Source organism: Megalops cyprinoides, chromosome 6 (assembly GCF_013368585.1).
Source record: "Megalops cyprinoides isolate fMegCyp1 chromosome 6, fMegCyp1.pri, whole genome shotgun sequence".
Lineage (NCBI taxonomy): Eukaryota > Metazoa > Chordata > Actinopteri > Elopiformes > Megalopidae > Megalops > Megalops cyprinoides.
The window spans coordinates 34146537-34160762 of NC_050588.1; the positions used below are offsets into that span (position 1 = coordinate 34146537).

The 14226-nt window shown below is 40.7% G+C and overlaps 1 protein-coding gene across 1 annotated transcript; it reads right to left on the reverse strand.

The window, feature by feature from the left end:
- Positions 1 to 7224: 7224 nt before the first annotated feature.
- Positions 7225 to 14017, reverse strand: LOC118779619. Its single transcript, XM_036531793.1, has 8 exons — positions 14003 to 14017; positions 12136 to 12314; positions 11973 to 12043; positions 10662 to 10778; positions 10520 to 10556; positions 10330 to 10397; positions 9001 to 9065; positions 7225 to 7746 (listed from the first exon to the last, which is right to left on the reverse strand). Exons 1-8 carry the CDS (start codon positions 14015 to 14017, stop codon positions 7504 to 7506), a joined length of 795 nt encoding a protein of 264 aa, XP_036387686.1. The 3' UTR covers positions 7225 to 7503.
- Between the last annotated feature and the right edge of the window lie 209 nt (positions 14018 to 14226).

The following is a 14226-nucleotide window of genomic DNA, read 5'->3' on the forward strand; positions in this document are numbered from 1 at the left end:
TTCTTGGATTATTTTTATAAGTGTATTATCACTATACATTTTTCAGCTCTTTTACTGAAGCAATTCAAACTTGCGTAACTTTTTTAAGGTATGCTGAGCATGATGCAACTATCCTCTATAAATGAGCTTAAGATGCCACGGGGAAAACACAGAATTCCATTTAAGGGCTTGGTCCTGTTGAAGACGTGGCTGTAAGTTATTTGAGTCATTTTTAATTTTAAAAATAAATTCATGATGTTATCACCCATTACAATGGCACCACCACGCTTTGAAAACTGCACATGCACAAAAGTGTGGTGTAGAAGCCTTCTTTGAAAGCTCACAACTGTAAAGGTCTTAATTGTGAAGGAACCTCTATCACAGCTAATAATTTCACAGACATTTAAGCTCTCCAAGGTCTTTCCTACTCCCCAGTCAAGGTTTGAATGCCAGCGAGGCCAACAGGCTAAAATCTTTTAAAATCTTCCTGTCACATCCTCAAGACAGCTCAAAAAATGACCTGTGCAGTGTCCCATACTCTTTCATTTCTTTCAGTGTTTTATTTTTGTGACAGGCTATTATTTTTTTTCCCCTTGCCGATGAGCTCATCAACGCGGGGCATGTGGTAGGCATCACATTTGGAAATTTCATTCTGTTTTCTGCAGGCATTATGGAATCCTACCGTCCCATCAGGTTCTGGAACCAGAACAATAGGGCTTGAACATTCACTTTGGGACATTTACGTAACATTTACATTTATTCATTTGGCAGATGCTTTTATCCAAAGTGACATAGAAGTGAGGCAGAGTACAACACAAGCAAAAAGCCATATAAGGAGTCGACATCAGAAGCACTGCATGACCAAGTTTCAATAGTTGGCCAGAGAAGGTACAAGCTAGTTGGAAGAGGTACGAATGCATGAAACCATACATTTGATTCTTTTTAAGTAAAGCAAAGACTAAGATGTAAGAAATTGCTTTAGGTGGTAGTATTTCAGCTGCTCGGGTGAACATGGAAGAGTTAGTCAGGTGAGTGCAGAAGAGCATGGAAGAGCTGTGTCTTCAGATGTTTCCTATTTCTTGATGTTTCTTTGGGTCTCCTCAATGATTCCCAGCCATAGCATCATCTCAACCTCATCACAGGTTGCTTGCTGGTGGGCCTCCAGAGTGCAATGAGGTTTCTGCTTGACTTCCTTACCAGGTTCAAGTCAGGTATAATGCTGGATCACTTTTGGTCTGGCACAGCATTTAATTCACAGACACACATAATGTCATAAACATGCTCTACTGTAGGAGTGTGTGAGAGACAGCCAGCACAGCTAGAAGGGATACAAGATCTTGTAAGGAAATCCACTGAAAATGCAAATGAACTGTCTCAGATCGCCTTGTTAGTGACTAATGAAATCCAGGACCAGCTACACCTTAATGTGGCTCCTGAGAACATGCCAAAGCATTCCGTTTAAAAACATACTGTACCTCAGGGCATGCCAATAATTTAGCAATTCTGTCCGTAAGCAGGAGCCAGACACCAAAGTAACTGTAATCAAAAATCTGGAGAAAACATTTTCCTTACAAGTTGAAGGAATCATTAAGTGCTGTTTTTTTCAGTTTTTTTTTTTTTTCCTGTTCCGCAAAAAAAACATATGACCCATCTGGGCCTGGCAGTATCTGGGAAAGAAAGGCAAATCAAACAACCAAAATGCTTATGCACAAACCAGCCGAGGAGAACTTCACTAGCAGCCATGGCATATCTACTATCTGATATCAGAAAGTGTGAAACTAGTTCATAATTCTTTCATTTATCCAGATATGTCCCTGTGAAAGTATTATGGTGTTAAATATATACAGATAACACTGAGCGCGCATGCAATAACTTTCTTGGCACAAGAGGGAGAGAATGCTAGTGCTCTCAGTCCATTAATGCTGAGTCCTGATTTAACAAATAATAGCTTGTCTTATCAAACACTATCAAAATACATTTCAGTTTATTATCTTATCAGCACCTCAATAACCAGTCTACTGTATATAATCCACTAATTGTCCCCAGGCAATCGTACTCTGGTTCAGCTGGAAGCAACTGGTTTTCTGATGCAGTGTCCTGAGATTTTGGGCCTTTTATGACGCTGTTGTTCAGGGATTGATGTTGGCTCTGATTGGTACTCACCCGATAACACTACAAAAGAGTGCTCAAAGTACCCACATCCTGAGTTTATTAGCGTACACTTTACAGCCTACCTTCAACAATTAACCTTGTTGGAAATTTTAGTCCAGACCATCTTTTCCATGAGGGTACTTTGAGCACTCTTTTGCAGTATCTTGAGATTTTGGGCCTTTTATGATGCTGTTGTTCAGGGATTAATGTTGGCTCAGCAGATAACTGCAAAAGAGTAGGCTGTAAAGTGCGCGCTAATAAACTCAGGATGTGCAACTCAATAAATTAATGGCCAGTTTCTGCTGGTACTAAGGCACAAGACGTGGGCATGATGCTAACGACATGGGCAGATGCTATCGTAGGGTCATGTGTTTTTTGATGCTGTCAGAGCAAGCCACAAAGACACGGCCACATGGCTGACTGCGATCATTCACTGTCTAAATAGAGCGTTGAACGACTGATACTTGCTGCCAGGAGTTGATGGGCTACCCATTCAGAGTATGTGAATCTGTACCTGTGTACAGCATGTGCAGTTGTGCCAAGCATGCATATAACAATTTTTGAAAATTTGCAAGTGAATATGCTGCAAACGAAACGGACACCGTGGCTATTCCAGAGTTGGCGCGCCACACAAATGTTGAAGTTGGGGAAACATTGTGAATCAACTACGGTGCACAATTTTGGATCCACATGGTGCTGTGCACTGGACACTGATAGTCTATAAGGTTTTAAAGCACTTGCTGTAATGAGACACTCAAAACTGGCTCTTGTCAGCCATTTCTCTCCCATGCTTCTGCTGTTGGTGGTGGTAGCTGCCAGTGGACAAATGACATAATGCCTCCCACTGTTTAACATTTTCCATTTGTGTCCAGTGTGTATTTTTAGCATTCATGAGATTTTCACGTTAGCATTCTTCCTTCATAGTGCTCTCACATTTTATTGTGGTTCTATGGTAAACCCCAACTGCTTGCAGAATAAGCTCTTATTTATGGGAACACTGCATTATATAATTGTTTGTTTTAGATTGACTGTTGGTAGTCTTATCACTTCTTGTGAAACCCAACACTGAACATGAGTCTGTGGAAAATTCTGACTTCTTGATATCCTGTCAAACACATAAGGCACTCACAAGAGCATCCACCATTGGTAATAGGACCTCACACTCTAGACAGCCAGAGGAATAAAGCCAGGGTACATCACCCACATGTACCCACATGTGCCAGCAGGTATGCCAGAATTCACAGGTGTTCCTGGCAAACTCAGAACAAATAAAGGATCTAAATTAAGGGGGAAATCACAAAGTGCACTGGGCATTACATAAAGCTTTGACCTCTAAGTGAAGGTCATGAGCCTAAGACTGTCATCTCCAGTACACCTCCGTGCTCTGATAGCATCAACCGTTTCTTTTTTAATGGCTTGTCCGGAATTTTCTTGTTCTTTTATCTATTTATTATTTTATTTATATGCTCTTGTTACATCCTGAGATAGCCCTTGGGATTCTCACAGCAATAATAAGATAATGGTTAAAACAATCACCCAGATTAAAAACAGGACTTTGACCTGTATGATTACTGCAAATTTGGATGGCACCATCTGTCCTTTCTTCTCTCAGTTCTAGGTAGGCTATAGTGAAATGTACTCTCTAAATGTGAGATGTGTGTACCATTTAGAATAGAGAACATCTAGCCCAAACCGTTACCCCTGCCACTGAAAACTCAACTCTCTTCTGCAGTGGTGCTTCAGAATGCTGCGTTTATATTTACTTAGATCTGTTAAAGCTGTTCAGTAGCATGTTCTTCTGCATGTCCACAAGCAGATGAAAAGGAATTATGTAATTATGACTAAACTAACCATCAAACCTCTCCAGGTTTCCTTAGGTAAACCTTTGTGTGTCAACATTAGTAACATACAAGTAGCAAAGATTCACGTATAATTATTATCTAAATGGCACAGATATGATAAACTACACATGTTGGATATTGGTGGAATTTTATTAATGACTAACCTCAAGGGCGGTGATTGTCCAAAATGGATAAAGCATTGCAGAAATGTGTTAAAATAGAGTTAAAATAAAGACTTAAAAGGAGCACTTTGTTCACAGTCCCCAAAAATCCAACAGCTGCACTTTCCCCGGAAACAGTACTTCATCTGAAGGGACTGTGCAGCGTGTACAATGCATGAAGATGCAGACACACACACACACAAACACACAACTATCTGTAGTATTCCTCTCTTTGATCCTAAATAAATAAAAATAAAATAAGATGCATGTTAAACTTTTTTATATCTCCTTCCAAAAGGTAGTTTGGATCAAAATGGATCAGGCTGGGATCCAAACCCTTGCTCTCCTCTGTAACAATGAGTGATAGAGTCCTGCCAACGTTTAATGATTGACATCTTTAAACGCAACAAGGCAATGACACCGAATCACCCCCACAACAGAGACTGAGAGCAAACAAATCAGCCGACAAAAATAAATGACAGCTGTACCAACTTACTCACATTTTTTGATTAGTCACTTGATGTAAGTGCCAGCATATCTTTGGAGAGAATGCTGAAATGAAACCACTGCAGATGTATCCACAGTAAATGCTGCAAAAAATGTGATTGTTTTATAGATGTAAGATCTCTCCTGTTGAGTGTACTTTCTTGGGTGTTTGTTAGTGAACAACTGTATTTTATGTAGGGCTGTATTTTTGCTGTCTGAATACTTAAAAATTGCGTCAGGAGGGCTTCAACTGCCAATCAGTGAATGGGAACAGAACGCCAAAACAGATTTTGTTGGATTAGATTTTGCAAGATTCCAGACACTATTTGAAAATGTGAAATGGTCCGGTTGCCATTTTTAAAATGGGAAGAATCATGATTTCAGTACTGTGTAAAACTGTCCGTTTTTGCATCTCGCTAGATTGCCTCTGTGATCTCACTATGAATAACAAGTTTATATTACACGATCAACTCACAAAGTGACTTGGTGTTAGGATGACCGAAAATGCCTTCAAACATTGTCGGAAGGTCTTCATAGGGTCACAAACCGGTAACACAAAATGGGTCATAAGTGCTTCCAGACAGAAGCTCGGACGATGATAATGTGGTTCTGGTTAAGCAACAGTGACACCCTGCGGTTGTATAGTGGTACTGGCATTTTTGGGAAAACTAAAATGAGTTTGGCAAGGACCACCAATGACCTGGTGATTCCCTTTTCCATTGTTGTATTAAATAAAATATCATCACCTTTTTGCACTTCACATTAAATCGTTTTAATTATAAGGGGAGACTAGCTGACATTAAATGATTCTGATTAAAAAAGATTTAAGATTGATTTTGATCTAAAACCTAAACATCTTTTAAATACTACATTAGCCTTCTCGTGATCCGTTTACACATTTGGGTATGAATAATAAAGTCATATTTTCACTAACTTAAAATCTTTTCATGCCATTGCTTTCTTAATATTTTTTTCTTACCACAATGTCTTTGAACATAAAGAAAAGTATGGATTGATTTACTTAATAAAATATGTACACCCCTTGGCTGTACCCTTTCCCAGTAAGAACAGCAACCAAGTAATCTGGCACACATCAGGCACCTGTATAGGGTGTGGAGAGTCAGGAGAAGCATGCTGTGGGGTAAATATCGCTGTATCCCTAAGTGACTGTACGGATGCAATGTGTGTAGTTCAGAGTATGGCCTTTACGCTGTTTATAACCTTTATGCTGTTTGGCTACCTGCTGTGTGCCTGATCCATGACTGTTCTTTTGCTCGTTTCAACCTGTGTGTCTCTGGGAAGCAGCTTAGCAGCCAGGAGGAATAGTTACTGACTGCTGCCTGCATCGGTTAGCTTTGATAAACAGCTGGCACTACTTTTAAAGAGCAAAACTGCACATTTTGACCAAAAAACAGTCACATTTAATAATGTGTGCATTACAGAATGATATACAAAAAACAATCAGTGCTGATGGACAATGTTTATTAACTGGCTAAAACAATCAAAAATCATTCAAAACAATTAAATGCTCAAAGTCAGGTTTTCAAATCTTATTACAGTTACTACAGTCCTGCTAAAACTGGTAAACCAATGTTAACTATTCTTTATAGCTTATACTGTATCTCCTTCGGTGATTCTCCTGTCTGAATTTCTTCGTTGGTACTGTAGTGACCTCTACTGGTGGTTTAAGTAATACGCTGGTATTCGATAGAGGTTCTTATGATATCTGCTAAAAAAATAGTTGTTCATTCATATAATACAGTGTGTCTGTGCATTAATTTTCTCTCATGTATACATGGGGGCAGCAGTGTAGCATAGTGGTAAGGAGCAGGGCTTGTAACCGAAAGCTTGCTGGTTTGATTCTCCACTGGGGCACTGCTGCTGTACTCTTAGGCAAGGTACTTAACCCACAATTGCCTCTGTAATATCCAGCTGTATAAATGCATAACATGTAAAAACTGTAGGCTATGTAAGTCACTCTGGGTAAGAAAATCTGCCAAATGCCGATAATGTAATGTAATACAGAAATGGACTGAAATGTGATGATGATATGTGACTGACATTGAGAATTACACCTTAAAAACAAATAGAATATTATTAAATGAAATAGTTTGCTGTGATGAAATATACATGAGCACATTTATTTACAAAATAAAAGCCCATCAGCATCTACATGTCAAATAACACCCTTAAAAGCAATGTGTATTGGCTCAGTTCTATTTATATGAAGTTGAGGTATACAGGTCCCTTGTTTCTCTGTGCTAAAATTTAATTACATTCAATTTCATGGAAGAGACAGGGCAAAAGAGTGTGATTTTTCTCTTGAAATGGGTCTGGTTAAGCATGTAAAGAAACCATCCATAATATACAGTATCGCATTGGGACAACATGGTAGCATAGTGGTAAAGAGCTGGGCTGGTAACCAAAAAAAGTTGCTGGTCGGATTGCTGCTGTGCCCTTGGACAAGGTACTTAACCAGCTACTGTCTCAGTAAATATCCAGCTGTATAAATGGATAACATGTAAAAACTGTAACCTATATAAGTCACTCTGGATCTGCTAAATGACAATAATGTAATGTAATGCAATGTAACATTGATGCTGGTAACCTGGATCAACCCTGAAGTCCATCATCTATACAGACTGTTTGTCTCAGACCAAAACTAGGTCTTGGATCACTGTTTATAATTTGTAGACGTTAACAACAAATCTTCAGATATACATGAATAATGGCCGTGCCTTGACCTGAGGTCCTCAGTGGAAGTGAAGCTAACTGTAAAAACACCTGGGAATGCCACAGTGCAGGAAGTTATTAATGGAGTTCTTCCCTTGTTTTTTTTTCCCCTCCATGGCTGGCAATGAGTGGCTTCTGGTGTCTGTCCCCAGCTAAACGTGGTTGGCGTAGTCCTTGTTGTCGCCCACGGCTTTGTTCCGCTCAGACTCAACCGAGGCGTAGAGGTCGGAGTGCAGGGAGGCGGTGTCTGCGTCGGGGGTGGACTCTGCTGCCTCCTGCGCCCGCGGCAGGGTCACTACATCCGAATACTGGACCTGCGGGGAGCTGCGACCCGACGCCGGCTTTGGGACCTTCAGCTTCAGATTGGCATAGCAGTCCTGCCGCCTAGACTGCACCTTCCAGACACAAGGAAACACGCAAATTAAGCTTTACGGCATCCAGAGAGAGAGAGAGAGACAGCCCGTGAATAATTTAACAAACCCCCCTTTTTCTTTGTCAGCGTGTTCAAAGCAGGTAAAAGGAGTTTAACGCGGAATGAAGCCAGCAGCATGCACTGCTCTGTGGTTTAGCCTGACTGACGGATAAAGTACTTTATGGTGAGCGGAGGCAGCGGCAGGAAATGCATGAAAAAAACATATAGAGGCTGAATTAAGTGGCAGAGGGAAACAAAGTGTTTAGTAAATGCTCAGAATAGACGCCACAACAGAGTATGTAGACCGCTGATCTACTTGTGGGTCTGCATTCATATGAACATCAGCATCATGCCGTAGAGTTGGTGGCAGCTGTCATAGAATGTTTTTACAGACAAATACCCCAGAAAATATAGAAAACCGCCAGCATTTAAAAAACAACACCATAAAATCCCTATCTGCTCATGTAGTTCTCCCTTCGAAATTGTGAGGGGAAACAACAAGAAAACACTGAAAAATACAGAAAAACTGCAGTAGATAATAATGAACTAGGTGACAGAGGACAGAACAAAAGATCAGGGAGAGGCTTCAGGGACCAAATGACAGTGGGGAGTTCCTTTATTCTGAACCCAAAATATCGATCACCTCAATGACTCAGGGCAAAGGCATTCCAAGACGCCACTACTCAAGGCAGAGAAACTGCACAATGTGATCTCCTAATACGTATTACCACAGCGTAGTGACGTAATCACGGCTACAAAGTTTCCAAGACAATACAAGGAGAGGGAGAGACAGATCAGGGAGACACAGAGAAAGAAAAAGAGAGGTGACAAAGAGACAGATAGGGGTGGAGCTACAGGTTTGGGATCTCAGTGAGAGAGACAGAAGTCAGATCGCTTGAGTAGCTATTAAGGAAACCGCAAGAAGAGTGCAAAGTTTTGCAAAAGCACTGCAGTAAGAAAAAAACTTTTAGCATAAACATGTGCCAGCAGAAAAATTCAGTGCTGCAGTAGTCATACGTCCTCAGCTGCTTGCTTTGTTCGTTCCTTACGTTTCCGCTGGGAAAACCCTGCGGAGCACACTACCTCATTAACCCACAGAGTAGCAGACATGCATGTCTGTAACAGACTCAAGTCAAGCTTGGATTTGCCGTTGACGGCGTGTCCGGTGTTGAGCTATAGGGGATTTTCTCTTGCGAGCAGAAGCAAAAGGACCTGATGAGAAGATACTAGATCTAACCTGTGAAGAGCTTTTGGGCACCTGATGGTCAGAACTGGCAGTGGCATTCAAGGGAAGGTCCACTCCTGTCAACAAACAAGAAACAGTCCATAAAATGTTCAGAGAAAATGCTGCAAATATTTAAATTCGCTCCCATCAAACACATTTAGGTTGTATACAGAGATTGCAAACTCTGGATGAGAACCATTCCTGTTAATTTCTTTCAATTTCCTTTTATATTCTTCTTTTTTCCTCCAATTTCCTGCTTGCTATAAATAAAGAAATATGACTTAAAGAATCATTTTGAGGAAACTCAAAATGTGATACTCAGTTGAGTGCAGTGAAGATAAACGAAAAAATTCAGTTTAGAATTTGAATTCATTGGTGAATTTTGTATTTTTCATTAATCACTGAAGTACCTGACATGTATAGCAAATAGGTTGTTCGTTTCGCATTCGTAAAAAAAAAATAAATAAATAATAAGTGGGTTGTCTATCTTGCATTTACATTTAGTCATTCAACAGACACTTTTTTCCAGAGCAACCTACAAAAATGCATTCAAAAAGGTTCTGCTAAGAGCAGAGAAGGTACATAAATCATTGCAACTGATAGTAGGAGTCATTACATAACACACAGCATTCTGTCATGTGTCATAGTAGGTGTAAGATGGAGCATGGGGATATCATCCTACAGATATCTTCCTTGCAGTGCTGTCACTCAGTCACAAGGAAAGGGTTGTATGCACAGTCAGCAGCAGAGATGGGAATCAGCGTATTGCTATGCAGTTGTTTTATTCATGAATCCCCGTGACAGTGAGCAAATGTAAAACCTTGTGTGTGAGACAGGTAGATACATGAGGCCCCTGGCCTTTTAGCACCGTAGTGATGTCGCTGTGCTGTGCAGTGAAGCGTGACGGCTCAGTTCCCAGCTAAAGCAGGGGATATCTCTATGCCCCCACAGATGTCCCCGCTCACCGCAGCAGTGGTCATTTCTTAACATTTGATGAATGCACATTTGTTGCTTTCTGAACATGTGGATTATGCACCTCGATGGCTCAGAGGGATTGGGGCATATAAAGAGAATCTCAATAATCTCTGTGCTTAAGGCCAGGCTTGGGGACCGTCTTAAACAAAAAAAAAATGGGACAGAAGATTGATGGTGTCTCTCTGTCACACACACAAACACACACACACACACACACACACACACACACACACACACACACACACACACACACGCACACACACACACACACACACACAAACACACACACACACACACACAAACACATACATACGCCACCACCACACACACACACACCACACACATGCACACTCCACAAAAACTCACTAGTCTGGGTGTAGCTGATGTTTCCATAAATGGGGTTGTCCTCCATGTCCTTTAGCTTCAGACTAAGACTGTAAATACCACCAGTAACAGGAGAAAAAAGGAAATATCTGTTAGCTCATTGAAAAGAGATGAATCAATGACCTCAAACATGAAATGTACATAAAACATAAAAGAGTACACCGATACACACCTTCTCCTGAAGCGAGGCAGAAATTTCTTCCCTCCGTCTGTGAATACAAGATCAATGTTGTAAAGTAAATAGGGCCATTTTATAGATAAGCGTGCTGTGACGTTGTGCCATAACGAATGATGACAGAATGCTTTTCTCTTACCTGTGCAATAATTAGCAAAACAGCAAAGAATATTCCAGCACAGTGACAGGACCAAAGTCACACTGACGACTGCCAGGAGCACCCACAGCTGATATGACCCGCAGAAGGGGCCAATAACTGTAGGGCCAAGCAGAGAGAGGCACAGGTAATGACAGAGTATTGACTTACGACTCTTTCCTTAAGCGCTGTGTGTGTGTGTTAGTCTCACTGCAATAGAAAATAATTGGCTATGACTTTCTTGTTTGTGATCAATGGAAAATGATCTTTTAATTTTTTTCTTAAGACAACACCAAATACACCATTAACTTTGTAAATTTTACCAGCCATTGTGTGTGTGTGTGTGTGTGTGTGTGTGTGCGTGTGCAAGTTAATGTAATTATCAGATACCAAAGTAACATGGCTTGAAATGATTGGACACATAAAACAGCTTCACAGTATATTCTGCTCTGGTATCTAATGCATCCTGCAACTTTTTGCAGAGCGAATAACAGTTTATCTGTTTTGTATCACAGATAAAATCTAGCAGACTGACTTACATTAAAAAACTGCAGCCCCGACCTGTGATCTAGCAATTCGGCATCTCACTGTTTTATTTGGTACAAACCTCCGGAAACACACTAGACAACTTTTTTTTTCATTTGAAAACTGAACTGGCAGCCACTGAAAAATACCAAATGGTTTACAGTCACCTTGCATGCAACCATCTTTGAACCATTATTACATTTTATTAAATATAGTTTTACACATGATTTGATTTTGGAAAATGTGAGCAGAACACATTTTTTAAAAAGCTGGTTTATTGTTTTAGTCCTGCTGGCCCCAAACTACATGGAGAAAGGCTATGAAGACATATCAATCTGTATTCTTTGGCAATGTTTCTCAGGATCTATTGTTTGAAACCATTACAAGTACGTTTAAAGGCTGTCTGAAGTGCCTCTTTAGGATTACTGATCTACATTAAAAATCTGCCATTGGTAAAACAAAGCAGGTGCATCTACTTAGTGTAATAAATAAGTTAAATTCTTAATTTCTCCCTGCAGGTGACAAAGAACATGAATATCTGCTTAGTTGTGTATGAGACTGGATGGCTACCGAGACTGAGGTTGTCTAGATTTGTCGTTAAGTCCTCTGACATGCAAATATGGATGACACTCTGCTAAGACTAGCGTTTGGCGAAGATCGATACACTCCAGCTGAAGGCCCACTCTTTACCGAAACCTGAAGTCTTGGTAATGGAATTGCTATAATTAAAGAAATCCTCATTTAAAACTCATTTAAACTTTGACAAGATAGATACATGAACAAGCGTACCTTTTTGTGAAGAACCGCAATCTTCGGACGCATCGGAGGGTAGTCCCATGTCTGCAAATGAATCCACTCCACTAAGAGAATGGTCAGTGGACTCAGTCATACATTTTCTTCCCCTTAAGAAGTAGACAGAAAACGGCTTTTTTTGGGTCCTTTTAAATCTTACGGACAAGCAGGGAGCAGTTTCACCTCTCTCTCGATGGCGAAAAGTCGTGACCCAGAAAGAGTGGGTGGCTCCAGCAGGTGCTGGGGTTCTTCTTGGAGGTTTTTTTCTGCAGGATGCGCGTTCTGCATCTTTTCATGTGCAAGAAGAGTGAGGCGCGCTGCACCAAACCACAGCCCTTCCTATGAACAGAAACAGAATCAAACAGAAGCAGGGCATGGGCGGCGCAGGATGAAAACCCAGTTTTCAAAACAAGGTGTAACATGAAGTTTCATGTGCAGGGAAAATCTGACTCCAGATTATAAATGAGAAACCATCTAAAAACTGGTGTCATATTTGAAAAAACCAAAAAAGCCCTAGACTTGGACTGTAAATCGGCTAAAAGCAGAGTCTGTATAAGATGGTGTGTAAATACTGATATTCATTACTTTGAATTATGAAGAAAATTTTCCCAATGAAAGTACCGAAAGTTCACACCTGAAACTTTGAACTGGACTTACCAGAGCCAATCAGGATTTTAGTACTGATGTGTTCTGAACCACTTCAAGAGGATAATATTACATAAGTCATTTGCTAATGTTTATGCTACAAGTTTGGAGCATCCTTTTGAGATTTCCAAAACAGCATATGTGGCACTTCAAAATGTAGATTCAACTCATAGTAACCCCTAAAAATGAGCAGTATGCACTCCTCCTTCCTCCTGCCTTTGTAGCTTATGCCTCAAGAGTATGTTACAGTGGAAGTGAAATGCACAAAACCTGTTGATTTCCATTAGGAATAACAATAAGACAATCCGTAACTGAGGAAAAGAATGACATTTAAAATCTGTCTTTTGTCTCATTTACATTTTATCTAATTTCATTTCTGATGTACATTAACAAAGCAAGCAAATTCCTATCTGGCCAACACTGACAAATTTGCTGGAAGTCATTCTGGCATTGGCCCGACATAGGTTAGCCAGCATGTCAGCACGATGGCAAGTCTGCCAGTGTTGGCCCATAAAATTGTGAATGTTTACAGTGCACAGAGTCCCATCAAAGTCCTACCAGAAAGACACTGGCAAATTAGCCACATGGCTATTTCTCCCTCAGCCCGATGTTGGCATGCAAACAGGATGACCAGCTATTGCCTGCCAATGTTGGTTAACAAAAGGGAAGTAGTCAGTGGGATATCAGAAAAAGCCAGTTGAATTGGACTTGTAAACATTCTGCTGCCACCCGCTGGACATTACATTACATCTATTCATTTGGCAGATGCTTTTATCAAAAGGGACTTGCAAGTGAGGCAGAGTACAACATAAGCAAAAAGCCACGTAAAGAGTCAACAATATTAGAAGTGCAGCATGACCAAGTTTCAAAAGTTGGCCAGAGAAGGTACAAGCTAGCTGGTAGAGATAAAAGTGCATGAAACCATAGAGTAACATTTTTTTTATGGAAAACAAAGTTTACGATGTAGGAAACTGCTTTAGGAGGTGGCATGTCAGGTGTTCAGGTGAGCTTCGGAAGAGCTGTGTCTTCAGATTTTTCTTGAAGATAGTGAGGGACTCAGCAGAGTGGATGAAGTGTGGAAGTTCGTTCCACCATCGGGGACAGCAGCAGAGAGCAGAGAAGGTTCTGGAGAGTGATTTTGTGTCACGATGTGACGGGACCACACGACACCGTTTGGTAGCAGAGCGTAGTTGTCAGGAGGGAACATACACTTGTAGTACTGAGTTCAGGTAAGTAGGTGCAGTTTTGTTGGATGTTCTGAATGCAAGCCCAAGCTGCCTTCACTTGATGCGGGCAGCTACAGGGAGCCAGTGAAGCAGGGTGGGATAGAGTCCTGGCCCAATGTGACAAAACAGACAGACAGCCTCTAAAGGTAAGCGTACCTGTGTCAGCGACATGGCAACATTTTGACATGGCAACATTTTGACATGGCAACATTTTGACATGTCCATGATAAACAGAACGTAGCCTGTGCCAGCTAATCACTAGAATAGTATATGCAAGATGACTTCTGTGGCTTTCGTGTTTTAACCCACTGCAACAGATTTGGGTCATTCAGTGATAATTAAAGACAAAGTGTAACTTTTGGTTAAAAAAGCCAATTCAC